Raw genomic sequence first — 15,669 nt, 5'->3', positions numbered from 1 at the left:
AAGGTATAGGGTCCACAAGGAAAGAGCAGGAGCCCCATGTCCCCTGACCAAGGTCCCCCCCCCCCCCCAGGGCAGGGCAGCTGGGCTCGCCGCGGGTACCATCGCTTCCTCCCAGCCAGGATCCAGACAAGAGGCCCAAGCCTCAGGTTGAGCCTGGGGAAAACAAGGTTTAAATACTGTAATACAATAATAAAGTAAGTCAACAATAATGCTTATAAAGGTGTTATGTGTTTGTGGTAGATCTAACTGCTTCCCAGTTTTGGGTGCAAATGACACATTTATATATATTTTAATTATTTTGAATTTTTTCCCCTTAGGACAGTTTGCAAAAGGTGAGATAAATGGACTGAAATATCAGCAGTGTGAGGGCTTTGATGCTTCTTGCAGGGTTGTCTGCTCCTTGGATGGCTCAGGAGGCCCAAGCTGACTTTCACCCTTCCCTGAATGTGGGAATGGGGAGGTGGGCAAGGCCAGTGCCCAGCCTCCAGTGTTTCGGCAGTGCTGCCCTTGGAGAATGGGAATGAGGGGAAGGGTATCTGGTTTTCCGAGGCAATAGAATTGGGGAAGACCAGTAAAGTCGTTGAAAAAGTGCAGTGTGCAGGTGCCCTGGGAGGCGTAGACCTGGGAGAGGCTGGCAGGTTGTTGTGGCACAATAGAAATATAAACACAGTATCCCTGGTGGTGGTGGGCTGGGCTGGGCTGGGGGCCGGGAAAGATACCGGTGGTGCAGACCTAAGTTTGGGTTACTCCTGTGTTCAACAACCCTTGCTGACTGAACTCTAGCTCAGCATTGCAGAGGGTGCAGGTGCCCCAAGTCCTTTGCTTTCTTCCTTACTCCCCAGGTTTACTTGCAATAAGGTGTGGTCATGTGATTAGCCACCTGAAGGGTGGGGTGCCCTTCACTTTTCCTCTCCTGCTGCCTGGAATGTGGATGTGATGCCTGGAGTTTTAGCAGCCATCTTAGACCATGTAGTGAGACCAGGTGTTTAAGCAACACGCTAAAGGGATTCTGAGCTGGGCTTGGTGGTACACACTTACAATCCCAGCTGCTTAGGAGGCTAGCATGGAAGGATCTCAAGTTCAAGGCCAGTCTGGGGGATTTAACAATTTAGTGAGACCGTGTTTCAAAAAATAAGAAAAGACCAGGCGTGTAACTCGCTGGTCCCTGGGTACAGTCTCCAGTGACACACACATGTGCACACACACACCAAGGGCACGCCAGGCCTGGTCTGCCAGCTCTGGACTTCTTACAGGTGAAACACACGAGCTTGCTTCCCATCCGGGTTTCATCTGGGCTTGCTGTGCAGAGCTGCACAGTCCTGGATGCCAGTTCTCTCCCTTCCCTTTCCCACCTCATGTGTTCCGACCACAGAGGGGCACATGGTATCCTGTGGGAGAACAGGTGACCATACAGGGCCCAGGCCTGGACCTGGGGAGAGGGATGCCAGGCCGGCAGTGAACGCCGACAGGCAGGGTGCCCCATGTCACTCACACTCACACCTGGGTGCTGCCCTGCGCCTCACACCCTGGGCGTGCTGCACCACTTCCACACCATGGGTGCCCTTCCTTATCCCTGTGGCTGAGCATGCTTTGCGGTGTTTGTGTCCTGCCACAGCCCTGAGTTCCTAGCTTTCCAGCCAAGCTGAGAAACCCTTCGTTGCCCTGAGTGATCCATCACATCCCTGCCCGATAAACCTCCGCAGGACCCCTTCCCACAGCTGTGGTCCTGTCACAGACCCTCTGATTGCCATGCCCTTTGGATGCTGTCCTCTGTCTCAGGTGGCCCCGTGCCTCCTCGGCCCATCAGCAGTAGCTGCCTTGGACAGGCTGCTGGCCTGGGACATGGATGCTGTCACCACCCCAAGATCCCTTCTCCCTGGGTCACCATTGGGCTGGGGCCTCGGAAGCCAGTTTCTCTTGGGATTTCTCCTGTCCTCTTGCCTGTTGCCCCTCTGGGAATAAAGAGGAGGCTTGGGGCTGGGGCTGGGCTCTGAGAGGACCGAGATGCCAGCACGGTGGGTCTCTGTGGGGGTCCCCTGCTCCCCCACCTCATCCAGTCTGGGGCGTCCTGACCGCAGTTTGCAGCACATCCCTGCCCCACCTGTGCCTTTCTGGAGGGAGCCCTGCGGCAAACTCTGGCTCCGCCCTGGGACTCCTGGGTGCGGCAAGGGGAGGAAGGCCGGGCCCACACGGAAGTGGTAGCTCTGCCTGCACCTGACAGCCACTCTCAGTGGCAGCACTGGAACCACACCAGCCCCGGCGGACTCTGCATTGCAGGCAGCCCGGGCCCGGCATGCAGGTGAGCCCAGCCCGTGCCACCCCTAGTCTTGTCGGACAATACTTGGGGGTCCTGGCAGCCTGCCAGGGTGAGGGCCCCTGGGCAGGACCCAGGAGGATGGCTTCCCCCACTCCCTGGGGCTCTGGAGACCCCAGGGCTGGGCTCCAGGGGGTCCTGTGTGAGTCCTCCAGGTGCCTGGGCCCCACCTGCTGCTGTCCCTTGCCTGTGGCCCTGGTGGATTGTGTGTTCCAGGTGCTGGTGCCCAAGTCTCCAGCCAGGCTCTGGAGGCCCCCTTTGGGCTGCAGGATGCTGAGTCTGCCATGCACAGTAGAGGGCTGGGGCACAGGAGACCTCCAGGAAGATGAGCTTTCTCCTCCCTGTCAGGGAGGAGGTCGCCTATGCGGGGGCCAGCACCTGGCAGCCCTGGGGAGGAGTCCCAAGGGGGAGGGTAGCGAAACCAGCCTCCTCTCGGCCCCAGCCTCCAGGTGTGGGCTGAGGCTGGCTGCTCCTTCCATCTCTGCCCACGTCCAGCTCTGGTACCTGCTGCTTAGCCTGGCCCCAGGGTCCCCCTGTCAGCCCTGCTGTCCAAGGGAGCAAGGAGAGACTGGGGTCGCAGGGCAGGTGGGGAGCAGCCCCCGTTGTCCTAGTGAGCATGCCAGTCCTTAGAAACGCAGAAGACTGGTGCTTCCTGCCAGGTTTCTTCCGTGGCTCCCCATTGCTTCTGCTGAAGTTCAAGTTCCCTGAGAGCAGCCTTCCCTGATCTAGCTTCTGCTCACCTCCAGCTTCACCTCCTGGTGGCTCCCTTCTTGCCCTTTATGCTTCTGCAAAGCTGAAGTGCTGAGGACTGAGTCACTAGGAGTTGTAACTGCCAAGTTCCCAAAGGTGCTGAGGACTGAGTCTCTGAGAGTGCTAAGGGCTGAGTCCCTGAGAATAGTCACTACCAAGTCCTTAGAGATGCTCAGTAGTTAGTCACAAGAAGTAGTAACTACCAACTCTCAGAGGTGCTAAGGACTGAGACCCTGGAAGTGCTGAGGACAGAGTCCCAGGCACCAATTGTACCTTGCCTCTCGAGAATGGCTCCCACACATAGCTCTCTCCCAGGAATGCTGCCCCTATTTCTTGCCTGCTGCTAACCTCTTGCCCTACAAGGCTGAGCTCTGGTCCACCACCCTCCAGCCCTTGGCGTCTACTCATGAGGCTCAGAACAAGCCGCCTCACCATCTGGGCAGACTCAGGCAAGGATGAGCTGACGGGTGGCAAGTGATGCTGGACACTGGAGGGAGGCAGGAAACGCAGGGCGTGGACAGAGGGCCTGGCTGGGGTGCAGCAGGCAGCGAGGGTGGACTCTGCCTGCGCAGCAGGGTGGGTACAGGGCCCCCTCTGCGGACGAGGACACTGCAGAATGCACCAGGGCTGGCTGTGACCTGAGGGACGAGGGGCCTCAGGCAGGGTGATGAGGCCACACGTGTGCAACTGGGACGTACACACGTGTGTCATGTGGCCCGCTGGCTGGGCCTGGTTGGTGCTGCGGGTCATCAGATCCACACAGCTGGCCCCTCTGCTCTCCCTGACCTGGAGGCTGGCCGAGTGGCAGTGGAGGCAGGACCCCCAGCACTGATGCTCCGTGACGGCGGTGGCTGGGAGCGCTGATCCCTTGGTTCCAGAGGCTGAACCATTGGCCCTTAGCCCCAGCACAACAGGGTGGGGCACCAGGAGCCTGGCCTGTTAAATTGGGGGGGGGGGGGAGGCCGCAGGAAGCCCCGTGGCCAGGTGTGTGGCCTTGCTACCCTCTTCCTGCCTGTGCATGTCATTAGGTGACTGTGAAGTGGGAGTGATGTCGCCCCATTCTACAGATGAGGAGACTAAGGTTCAAGAGAGGGTTGGGAACATCAGCACCAGGGCCCGACCTCTCAGAGTGGCCTCAGGTTGTGCCCTGTCCCAGGCTCCTCCTCGGCCTGGTCCCCAAATTCCGGTCTGGTCTGGTGCCCCCTCACTTGTCCTGCATGTTTTGTGGCTTCAGGCTGAAGTCAGGGGGTCCTGGATGTGGGGGCTCCTTCCTGGGTCTGAAGTTAAACTCATGAGGACCCATTTCACTCACCAACTCACCTACTGAGCCACTTGATGGGCTGACCGGGGACACCAGAGCCCCCGGCCACAGTCCTGCCTGGTTGAGACTTTGCCCCCTTTCCTGCCGTCCCTGCCTGCACCTCCCTCTAAGTGCAGGTTTTTCCCAAACCAGGACTGGGGAAGTTTTAGTTACTGCAGGCCACACCTGGGTGCAGGCGCCTGTGTGCTGGGGTGGCAGGCTGGAGCCCAGGAATCTGGAGGAGGGGAGCACAGTGGGAGCTGTGCTCTGGGAGGGGACTGCTAGGATGGGCACAGTGCGGCTGCAGGCCCCACAGGGTCCATGCCGTCACCCTGCTGCGGATCTGATCATTTCCCAGCTTCTGTGACCCAGACAAGGCAGGAGTCAGGCAGACACAGGCCTGTCCTCCAGGGTAAGAGCGAGAAGGGGGCTGGAGGAGGGTGCGACTCAGCGACGCAAAGCCATGACAGATTTCCCGATGAATAACCACTTTTCCCTGTGTAAGTATTCCCAGGCAATCATTGGGCTATTCTTATACTAAAAGGCATCTGTTTGTCTGTACTTTAGCACTCTGGGAGGCTGATGCAGGAGGATGGAAAATTGAAGCCCAGTCTGAATAATTAGCCACTTAGTGAAAAACCTGTCTCAAAGTGAAAAATAGAAAGAGCTGGGGATGTAGCTCCGCCTGAGGGCCCTGGGTTCAATCCTCAGTACTAAATAGAAGAAAAAAAGAAAAGGCAACTGCTGTTTATCTGAAATGCAAATGTGACTGGGTGGCCTGTATATTACTGGCAGCCCTGGAGGGCCAACTGGCTGGAGCAGTCAAGTGAGCCTTTCTCGAGGAGGTGGCAGAAATGAGGTGGAGAAGGGCAGGAAATGCAGGGGAGGACCAGCAAGAGCAAAGTCCTGGCTGTGGGGTGATGTGGCACAGGGTCAGGCCTAGGCCACCATGTGGCCAGGAAAGCAGCTTCACTTTGGGTGGCGGGTGCCACAGTGAGGGAGAGGGAGGGAGGGGCCCAGAGTGGCCTGTCCCTCCAACACTGGTACACAGGGTCCCTGTGCCAACCCTGAAGCTGCCGGCCAGGATGCTGGCTGTGCCCTCAGCCAGGTGGGGGCTTGGACGGGCTCACAGCCAGTGAGGCTGCCCACAACCCAACCCACCCGGGCCTCCCTGCTGTTGGAGCCTCCCCAACCGCCCCCACTGAGTTTGGAAAAAGCCTGCTTGGTGACCCCTCCTATCTACCCCTCCTGTCTACCCCTCCCTGCAGAGCACCCAGCACCCACTGGGACTGCATGCCCTGACTCCTCCATCGTGTTGCAGCTTTATCCCTTCCACCTGTATTTCTGAAAAGCAAAGCTTTACTTGTTAGCTGCTTTTCACAATGTCAAAAGTATATACTATGTAGCAAGCATCTGAGCCTTGCGTTAAAAAAAAATTATTATGTATGGATGGTTTTAGCTTTGACAGAGTCAGGAAAATAGTGTGGCTTCCCCTGATGGCCAGGTCTCATGAAGATACTCACGCTGCCCAGACGGTCCCAGATGATCCCAGTCATTAGCGTTGCCCCTGCCTGTGACCTTTCCCCTCCTTGGGAGGGTCCCTCTGTCCCCTCCTGGAAATTGTTAGTATCCTAAAATATATTCTCTTGAAATCAAGCAATATTCTTTCTCTCAAACGTAGACTGACTCTGAGTCTGGATGTCCGGATGTATCCTGCTCGGCTTGCCTGAGGTCTTCTCCCCGTAGAAGGAGGACTGGCTGAGGGGAGGGGCTGTGTCCTGTCTCCAGCACCCTATCAGAGCGGCCTGATGACCCGCCTGACCTTGTCCCTGTCTACTGGGGTCCCCTCTTCGAAGCAACACTGTCTCCTGCCACATTCTTCTCTGGGCACAAGTCCAGCCCACAGCGAGAGGGAGAACTGGCTGGATCTGAGATTCGTTCATAATTAACAGCAGCCACCTGAAGTCCTGCTGCCAGCTCAGGGTCCTCAGGGGCAGGGAGATGCCCCACATGCCTCCTCTGTTTTCGATGGGCTGACTCTTCCCGGGCTCAGCACATCTTGGAGTCCCAGCCCCCTCGGTGGCTTTGGGCTTTCCACAGTATTGATGTCAACAGTTGTGCACTCATCTGCTCTGCCAACTAGAGGTCTAGGAGCCTAACTCTATAGTTCTGTTTTTTTTGTGGTTGTTTGGTTTGTTTTTTTTTGTATACTGGGGATTGAACTCAAGACCTTGAGCTTTTGAGGCAGGCGCTGGAACCACTGAGCTAAATCCCTGGCTGTGAGCCTAACTCTGAACACAGTGTAAAACGTTCCCTGAATTTGTGCTTCACTGCGTGCACCACCAGCCACGTAGGAGCGCAGGGTCTGACCTGCACCTTCCTGATGCCCAAGGTCCGGGTCTCTTCACCCACCCACTGCTCACCTCCCACTCTGTGGCAAGGGGCTGTCTGCCCTGACAGCCGGTTTCCTCTGCAGGTCTCCACGTGGATTGGTTGGTTACGTGGGTGGCTGCTGTCACTTTCTGGCTGCCATCTGCTCGTGGCCATCCTCAGCCTTGCCTCCACCTGGACTTACTCCCTTGCTGACTTGCTGCTGGCTGCCCATCCCAGCTGTGGAGCTGCTCTGCCCCTCTGGATTCTGAGCACCTGTCCAGAGGCTGCAGGAAGAAGCCAGTGAGGGACCCACTTGCCTCCCATCTCCCACCCCTTTGTCTGCCCCTCAGGGTGAAGAGAGCTTCCAGGTCCTGGCGGGGACAGAAGGGGACAGCTTCCCACTGATGGAGGTGGGCACTTGTGAGGTGGGTCTGCTCGGCCTTCCCGGAGCTTGGTCCCACCTCTCTTCCACTCCTAGCCCTCACCTGCTCCTCCCCAGGTCCCTGCCTGGACCCATCCCCAAACTCCCTTCCTGGGTCCCGGCCTTGTCCCACAAGGCCCCTCTCATGCATGGCCCTGACTTCCACTCCCCTCCTCCTGGGTCCCTGCCTGGTCCCCCCCACACTCTCCAGGCAGAGCCCTCTGAGCAGTGGGACTTCATCCTTGTGGCCAAGTACCACGCAGAGATGAGACTCAGGCAGGCTGAGCGGCAGAAGCAGTTCCTGGAGGAGCTCAAGAGAAGAGGCTTCCGTGTCAAGGTGGGTGGCAGTCAGCAGGGGACGGGCTGGGCCAGGGTGTGGGCAGGCAACTCCCGGTGGAAGACAGGGTGGCATGTGACCCACCCCCAGGTGAGAGAGGACCAGAGACACGTGTTCTTCGGGATCCGAGCTGACAACAGGATCTTCGACTTGTACCGCACCCTCCTCGTGGAGCCAGAGGATCCTGCCCCGAGCCTGGAGCAGGCCAGGCCGACCACTGTCCCAGCCACTACAAGGTGAGAGGCTGTGCCCAGCCCATCCGGTCCAGCCAGGGCAGGGGACTCCCTGAGCCACTGGAGGCAGGACAACTGCACCTGTGCAAGCAGGGCTCTGTGCCTCCCTGTCCACGCCCTTGCTAGGGGATAATGGTGGACCTTTCTGCTTGGAGCGGTCCATGTTCCCCAGGGACACAGGCTCCAAGCCAGCAGGAAAAGGTGGGCAGGGTTGGAGAGCCCCAGGCCCAGCTGTCCCTCCTGGACTCTGAGGCCATCATCTCCAGCTGGCCAGATGTGCCCTCCCTCCACATCTGTCCCCAGACACCCAGCTCCAAAGCTCACCCAGCACCTGCTTTTCTTAGCACGTCCCTCCCTTTGTCCTTCTCCTCGGCTGCCCAGCCCCGGCCAGGCCCACAGAGCTCAGCTGGGCCTGTTCATGGGACACTGCTGCAGGACGCTTGATGCTCTGACCTGTCTCCACACAGGCAGGAGGCTGTCGGGGGTGCAGAGAGTCTTGATGCTGGGGACACATGCAGAGCTGGTGGGGGTACAGTTGGAGGGGGGGTGTCAGCCAGGCCTAAGGGAAGGCTGCACACACAGGGGTGCAGGGAGGAGAGGGACCCCAGCAGTGCCCACCCTGGAGGTGGTGGCTGGGGCTGGGCAGGTGAGGGGAGGAATGGAAGAGTGGGGAAGATCCCAGCTGACTTGGGCCCACTGAGGTCTCACGGGACTGTCCTGACCCTACTTTTGGGTTTCAGAATCCGAATTGTGAACTTCGTCCTGAACAGCAAGACAGCAACTGGTGGTGAGAACAGACAGGCAGGTGGCCGGGAGGTTGCTGACCCGCAGGGTCCTCCTTGGCTCCCACTGCCCTCCGACATGACATGAACTCTCACGACTCCCAGACACCTTCGAGGACTTGGTGAAAGACGGGGTCTTTGAGGCCAGGTTCCCCCTGCACAGGGTGAGGAGTGAGCGAGCCGGGAGTGGGCCGAGGGCTGGACCCTCAACGGGAAGTGCTCACCACCTGTCTCCCACCCAGGGGGAGGAAGACCTGAGGGCGAAGTGGGCCCAGTGGAGAAACATGTTCCAGGAGCAGCCAATCGATGCCATCAGGTGATAGTGCCCCTAACAGGCCATCTGTCCCTGCTGGAGATACACCCGTGACCCACAGGCACACATGTCCCTGCCCCCACGGGTGCGCCTGTGCCTGTGCAACCCTGTTCATGCTACACACTCAGACACATGGATGTTGGCCCTATACACTCTCCCTCTCTCTGTGAGGTCCCCCCAGCCAGTCACTGGCCCCTGTGATGGCTGCCCTGGAGGAGTGTGTCTCTGATAGGCCGGCTCTCTCGCAGGGACTACTTCGGTGAGAAGGTGGCGCTGTACTTCGCCTGGCTCGGCTGGTATACCTACATGCTGGTGCCTGCTGCCGTGGTGGGCCTCATCATCTTTCTGAGTGGATTTGCTCTGTTTAACTCCAGCCAGATCAGGTGGGCCAGGGGCCAGGCCTGGGGGAGAGCCGGGGAAGGTATCCGGGAAGAGCCGGTGCCATCCTCGTCCCTGCCTCCAGCAAGGAGATCTGTGGGGCTGCCAACGACACCTTCATGTGTCCTATTGGTGACAGCAACAGCTACCAGCGTCTGTTAGACACCTGCACTTTCGCAAAGGTTTGCTGCTAGGGCCCCCAGGGCCCAAGAAGGGCCACATGGTTCACACCCGAAAGTGGGCTCTTCCTGGCCTGGGGGATGTGGGTGGGGCTGACCTGAAGCCCACCCCACTGCTCTCCGCAGATCACTCACCTCTTTGACAATGAGGGGACTGTGCTGTTTGCCATCTTCATGGCTCTGTGGGGTGAGTTGCTGCAGAGCCAGCCGAGAGCTGGGGGATGGCCAGGCGGAGCTCCAGGCCACCCCGCCGTGACGCCCTGCACACCCCACTGCAGCCACTGCGTTCCTGGAGTTCTGGAAGCGGCGGCGAGCCAGCGTGGTGCTGCACTGGGACCTGTACGGGTGGGACGAGGATCAGGTGAGGCAGGCATGGTGGCCCAGCTGCCGGCTCTCAGCGTCCTGTGTCTGAGGGCCATGGCCCGTGTCTGAGGGGTGCCCTCAGGAGGTGTGTGCCCCTTATCGGAAGAGGATCCCTGCTCCTGAGACACGGCGTCTTATGTCTGAGGCATGTCTGGTGACCTCCCCAGGAAGAAATGGCGCTTGAGCTCATGAACTGCCCCGACTACGAGCTCCGGCCACACCAGCACTCCTACTTGCGCAGCACCATCATCCTGGTCCTGTCTCTGCTCATGGTACCCAGGGGCTTAGGGGGCTGGACACCCCTGTGTGCATCCCTCCATGCCTGCCCACCAGCCTCCCTCTGCAGATCTGCCTCATGATTGGCATGGCGCACTTGCTGGTGGTCTACCGTGTGCTGGCTGCCGCCTTCTTCGGCAACCTGGCCTGGCCCTTCCTGGAGAACCAGACCACCAAGGCTGTGGTGGTGACCACAGCCGTGGTGGTGACCGGGGCCCTGGTGCACTACCTGACCATCGTCATCATGACTAAGGTGGGGATGGGCCAGGGCTTGGTGGGGAGTCCTTGTGGCCCACATGAGCCCACTCAGTGCCCTCTGCCCACAGGTCAACAAGCGTGTGGCCCTGAAGCTTTGCGACTTTGGTAAGAGCACGACCCTGCCCCGCTCTGGGCGTGGGACGCGGGTCCGTTCACAGCTGAGATTCTTGGAGCCACCATCAGAGACAGGCGGAGCTCCTGCCATGCCCGGGGCTGTGGGAGCCCAGGGCTTTGGAGAGGACGAGGCTCTCTCTCTCTCTTTGCAGAGAAGCCCAGGACCTTCTCAGAGCGAGAGCGCAAGTTCACCATCAAGTTCTTCACGCTGCAGTTCTTTGCCCACTTCTCCTCCCTCATCTACGTCGCCTTCATCTTGGGCAGGTGGGCCCCTCCCTTGCTGCTCCTTCCCGGGGCTGACTGTTCTCACACATGTAGAGATAATCCGTGCTCACAACACACAGGGTGTGCCCCTGCTCGGGCCCAACAGTGACTCCCCTGCAGCCTGGCGGGTCTCAGCATCCTGTGTGTCACGGACACCCACCTGCCAAAGCGGGTCAGTCCCGCGAGTGCTCACGCTGCTTTACGAGAAATCTCTGGGGATGTCTGCATTGGAGGCGCCCTCCGTATCTCCAAGCCAGAAATGCCAGGCCGAGTCCCTGTTCCCCACTGAGACCCTGAGAAAGCCTGCCATAACGTCAGCTGGCTGTTGGAGGGGCTCCCTGCAGGGAGGGAGACCCGTCGCAGGCTCAGGAAACAGCTGCCCTGGTCTTGGGGCCCCTTACCCTTCCTGCCTCCAGTGAGCCCTGGCTCCTCCTGTAGGGGCAGCGTTCTTGGCTCCAGTCCTCCCATGTTCTTCAGCAGGGTTCACGTTTTCTCTGTGTGGGTCCCACAGGCCCCATGCATTTCATTCTGCTCATTTCACAACAGTTGCGGCGTCTGTGACTGGGATTTTCTCAAGCACCATCCCTAGGATTTTGGCTGGACACTCAGAAGCCAGCTCTGCTCGACGCCAGCTCCGCAGCTGCTCTGAGTGTCAAGGGATTTAAGCCACGCAGTGTTTCATTTAATTTATTTTGATTTTCCAGCTACAGAACATATTTTCTAAAACAGTAACAATTTCCTTTGCAAATTTATGTTAGTTGTGCCTTATATTTCTCTTGCCTCTTTGCCAGGAATTCTAGTACCATGTTAAGTAATTGTTTTCATGAAGCTGGGCATGATAGCACAGTCCTGTAATCCCAGGGCTCCAAGAGCCTGAGGCAGGAGGACGACGAGTTTGAACCCAGCCTGGGCAGCTTAGTGACTTGGCAAGGCTGTGTCTCAAAAAATTAAGGGGGGGCTAGGGATGTCACTCAGTGCAAAGACCCTGGGTTCCCTCTCCAGCACTGCCCCCCAAATCATGATGACCATAATGGGGATGCTTCCAGGATTTCACCATTGAATACATACCTCTGTTTAAGCTAGTTTATAGACACGTGTGTATGTTTTTTTTCTGGTACCAGGGATTGAACTCTGGACCTTGTGCTTGTGAGGCAGGTGCCGGAACCACTGCGCTAAATCCCCGGCCCTCCCTATGTATATTTCATACGTATTGTATGCGCGTTTGCCATACTCGGGAGTGAACCCAGGACCTCACACATGCCAGCCAAGTGCTCCACCACTGAACTACACCTCTAGCCCTTTTACTTTTTGACCCAGTGTCTTGACAAGTTGCTCAGGCTTACCTCTGACTTCTGAGCCTCCTGCCTCAGCCTTCCAAGTAGCTAGGGTTACAGGAGTGTGCCACCACACCTGGCTCAGATCGCTCGGCTTCTGGTCACGCACAGGGAGCAGACTGTCTCAGGGCTGAAATAAGTGTGTGTGCATGGGAACAGGCTGAGGCCAGGCCTGGGCAGCCCTGTGCAGAGCCTGCCTGAGCCGGTGGGCAGCTGGCTACTTGTGCAGGCTGAGCTGTCCACACAGCGCGTGAGCCCCGGCAGTGGGTGCATCAGGTGTGGGCTGCTGCCCCTGCCCGCCCACCCTGCTTCTTTCCTGTCCCCACCCTCCCTGGCTGCTGCAACCCTGCCCACAGGGCAGGACACTGGCCCCACCCCTTCTCAGGCCTGCCTCCTCCCTAGGATCAACGGTCACCCTGGGAAGTCCACGCGCCTGGCTGGCCTGTGGAAGCTGGAGGAGGTCAGTCCACCACGAGGCTTACTGCCTTGTCCCCATGTGGCCTCCTGAGCTCCATGCTGACGCTCTCTGGCCCCCACAGTGCCATCTCAGCGGCTGCATGATGGACCTGTTTGTGCAGATGGCCATCATCATGGTCTTGAAGCAAACGCTCAGCAACTGCATGGAGTATCTGTGCCCGTGAGCACCCCACGCCCACTTGCTCCTCGCTCTGTCCCTCGCCCCTCCGTCTGTGCCCACCACGCTCCCTGCCCACAGGTGGCTGGCCTACAGGTGGCGCATGCTGTGGGGCTGCTGGGCCGGCAACCCTGAGCTCCGGGACTGGCAGCGAAACTACCGCCTAAACCCAGTCACCACCTTCACCCTGTTCGAAGAGTTCATGGAGATGAGTGCGTGGGGTGGGTAAGGCCAGAGCAGGGCAGGCAGCCCGGAGCCCAGGGTGACAGACACGTCCATTGCAGTGATCCAGTACGGGTTCACCACCATCTTCGTGGCTGCCTTCCCCTTGGCGCCTCTGCTTGCACTCTTCAGCAACATGGTGGAAATCCGCCTGGACGCCATCAAGATGGTGCAGCTGCAGCGGCGGCTGGTGCCACGCAAGGCCAAGGACATCGGTCAGGGTCTGCTGGGGCAGTGGCCAGGGGCCTGGGAGGGGCCTTGGCAGGAGCTGCCTCTCCTCCACAGACTCACCCCAGCCCAGTTCAGCCTGTGGGCTCTGTCCCAGGAAAAGGTGCCCCTGGCAGGGCCCTCCTGAGAGCCACCAGGATCTGGGTGAAGGATGTGCAATCGGAGGGTGGGCAGGCAGAGGAGCTGGGCTCTGAGGGCGTGGGGTTCCTAGGTTGGGGCCAGGAACTGGGAGCAAGAGCCTCAGGCACCCAGATTAGAACCTTGAGATGGTTGGGTTGGGGGACAGAGGGGCTCAACATGGGGAGAGGGGAGGTCTTGGGAAGGAACCGGGCCTTGGGCCAGGTTTAGGGATCCTGCCTTGGTGGGGCCCAGGGGGGAGCAGCCTGGTGGTGGGCCCTAAGAGTTCAGGAAGATGGAGGATGAGGACTTGAGTGCCCCTTCCTGTCCATGTCAAGGTGAAGGGGTGGCATAGGAGAGCTGAGCCCATGCCGTGCCTGTCTTGGCTGGGGATTTCCTAGAGCAGAACTCACCTACTCTGGGTGTAAGAGGGTGCTGTGGGCTGAGACTGGACCTGTTGGTCAGGGATTGAGAGGATACAACGCTTGCCCCACCACTGTGGCCCAGGGACATGGCTGCAGGTACTGGAGACCATCGGCGTGCTGGCAGTCATTGCCAATGGGATGGTCATCGCCTTCACCTCCGAGTTCATCCCACGAGTGATCTACAAGTACCGTGACAGCCCATGCCAAAAGGAGCCCCACCGAAAAGTCGAGTAAGGCCCCTGAGAAGCTGCCCACCACAGCTAAGCCCGAGAGTCCAGGCCCTCTCTCCTGAGAGGAGCTGGATGCTGTTGGGGCCGCCCCGGTGCAGTGGGGTAGACTGGGGGTACTTCCTGCCCTGCCCTTCCAACCCACAGACCCTGCTGGAGCCCAGGACAAGCAAGTGGACTCCATGGGAGACTGAGGCTCAGCTAGAACTGCTCCTCTCCTAACTTGGACCCTGCTCTGGGCCCTGGGAGGTGGGCAGAGCAGAGCTAGGTCCAGCTCCTTGGGGTCCCCAGGGCCACTGGGTTACAGACGAGGGATGTGCCCTTTAGCCCTGTAGCCAGTGGCACCCTGAGGCCCCATGGCTTCCCCTGGCCCCCAGTGGCCATGTGTGGGGAAACTGAGAAGGCTGGGTTGTGCCCCACCCCCGACTACCCCTAGAGATACACAGTGGCTCCTGCGCAGCATCCCTGGGGCTGAGGCACCGTGGGCCCACCCTCCTCTCTCTTCCCCAGCTGCCTCACTGGCTACGTCAACCACAGCCTCTCTGTCTTCCACACGAAGGACTTCCAGGACCCCAAGAAGATTCAGGGCCCCGAAAACGTGACTGTGTGCAGGTTCGGAACCCCCCAACCCGTTCATATCCTCTGAGCTCCTGACCTCTGACCTAACGTGTTCCCCCTCCCAGGTACCGGGACTACCGAGATGAGGAGTACAACCTCACTGCACAGTTCTGGTTCCTCCTGGCCATCCGCCTGGCCTTTGTCATCCTCTTTGAGGTGGGCAGAGCTGGGGGTGGTCTCAGGGGGGACCGTCTCTTCAGCCTTCTCCTGGGCCTCCCTCAGCCTGACCTTGCTGCCCCCGCCCAGCACGTCGCCTTGTGCATCAAACTCATCGCCTCGTGGTTTGTGCCCGATGTCCCCCAGTCGGTGAAAAACAAGGTTCTGGAGGAGAAGTACAAGATGCTGAGGGAGAAGCTACGGTAGGGAGGGGAGGGGCTGGGCTGGGGCAGGCCTGGGCCTGTGGGAGCCCCTGAGCCACCGACCCTATCCTGCCTCTAGGTCCAGCTCCAAGAGCACAGAGGTGTAGGGGCCGGAAGCAGGCGGAAAGGCACTGGGCACCAGGAGCCATCTCCACTTTCACTTCCCGTCTTGTTGGTGGCTGTGCATGCGCGCTCGTGCACGTGGGGCTGTCAGAAGGCTCATGCTTACGTGGGGACCTTGGATGGGAGAGCGGTGCTAGTGTCCATGTGTGTCCATGTATGTGGTGCTAGCGGTCCATAGAGGAGCGTGTCCTGGGAGGCCCTTGTCTATGGGGGGGGGTTCACAGGAGTTCCACATGTGTGTGGGGCCTGCGCCACCTCCCTCAGGGCGTGGGCATGTACAGCACAGTCCTGCGTTTACTTCTGGGTCACTCTGGCACCTACAAATTTGGGGAGTCCCTCATGAAATCTCAGGCAGCAAAGTTGGCCCAAGTTTCCTGGGCCTCCCCAACTTCTCAGCCCCAGGCCTGACCCACCCGATCTTGCTGGTGCCACTGGCCCCAAGCCCAGCATTCCGGCTGTCCCCTGAAGGGACTGGCTCCCCTGATCAAGCAGAACTTTCTGTAATAAAATTAAGCCTGTTTGTGTTGATTTCTGAGCCTCAGTATGGTAGAGACTAGGTCTCCTGGGGGTGATGTCTGCCTGGATAGAAGGAAATCAGTCCCTGTGGGTGAAAGGTCTGGAATGTGGCACCACAGGCTACCAGGTCCCTTCTGCACCCTAGGGATGGGTTATGGTGGCAGGGGGTCAGGACAGGGTTCCTGGAGGGAGGGAAAGCTGACAAGGTGCC

At 59.1% G+C, this 15,669-nt stretch overlaps 1 protein-coding gene across 4 annotated transcripts; it reads left to right on the top strand.

Moving 5' to 3' along the window:
• The first annotated feature begins 2,173 nt into the window (after positions 1 to 2,173).
• Ano9 (anoctamin 9) lies at positions 2,174 to 15,084 on the top strand. 4 transcript variants are annotated; one of them, XM_021264065.2, is made up of 24 exons: positions 2,174 to 2,299; positions 7,088 to 7,147; positions 7,370 to 7,495; positions 7,586 to 7,731; positions 8,469 to 8,515; positions 8,616 to 8,674; positions 8,753 to 8,826; positions 9,072 to 9,206; positions 9,287 to 9,383; positions 9,507 to 9,567; positions 9,659 to 9,741; positions 9,911 to 10,015; positions 10,090 to 10,272; positions 10,346 to 10,382; positions 10,544 to 10,655; positions 12,392 to 12,449; positions 12,529 to 12,626; positions 12,705 to 12,835; positions 12,908 to 13,060; positions 13,698 to 13,845; positions 14,353 to 14,454; positions 14,526 to 14,616; positions 14,707 to 14,819; positions 14,899 to 15,084. In XM_021264065.2, exons 1-24 carry the CDS (start codon positions 2,294 to 2,296, stop codon positions 14,924 to 14,926), a joined length of 2,253 nt encoding a protein of 750 aa, XP_021119724.1. In that variant the 5' UTR covers positions 2,174 to 2,293; the 3' UTR covers positions 14,927 to 15,084. The 4 variants fall into 4 exon arrangements, with proteins under 4 accessions (XP_021119724.1, XP_012930132.2, XP_087067307.1 ...); XM_013074678.3 differs by having other exon boundaries at positions 7,088 to 7,162; XM_087211181.1 differs by having other exon boundaries at positions 14,526 to 14,819.
• The last annotated feature ends 585 nt before the right edge of the window (positions 15,085 to 15,669 follow it).

The sequence above is a fragment of the Heterocephalus glaber genome, unplaced genomic scaffold (assembly GCF_053883595.1).
Source record: "Heterocephalus glaber isolate CG9 unplaced genomic scaffold, H.glaber_assembly_v1.0 deba00001428, whole genome shotgun sequence".
NCBI lineage: Eukaryota > Metazoa > Chordata > Mammalia > Rodentia > Bathyergidae > Heterocephalus > Heterocephalus glaber.
The sequence above is the reverse complement of the archived record's forward strand: the minus strand, read 5'-3'. Positions and strand labels throughout refer to the sequence as shown.

Bases quoted from the DNA above. Each gene is read 5' to 3' on its own strand.
- Ano9 (XM_087211180.1), top strand. The intron at 9,568-9,658 runs GTGAGTTGCTGC...ACCCCACTGCAG, and splicing joins CATCTTCATGGCTCTGTGGG to CCACTGCGTTCCTGGAGTTC. The intron at 13,846-14,352 runs GTAAGGCCCCTG...TCTCTTCCCCAG, and splicing joins GAGCCCCACCGAAAAGTCGA to CTGCCTCACTGGCTACGTCA.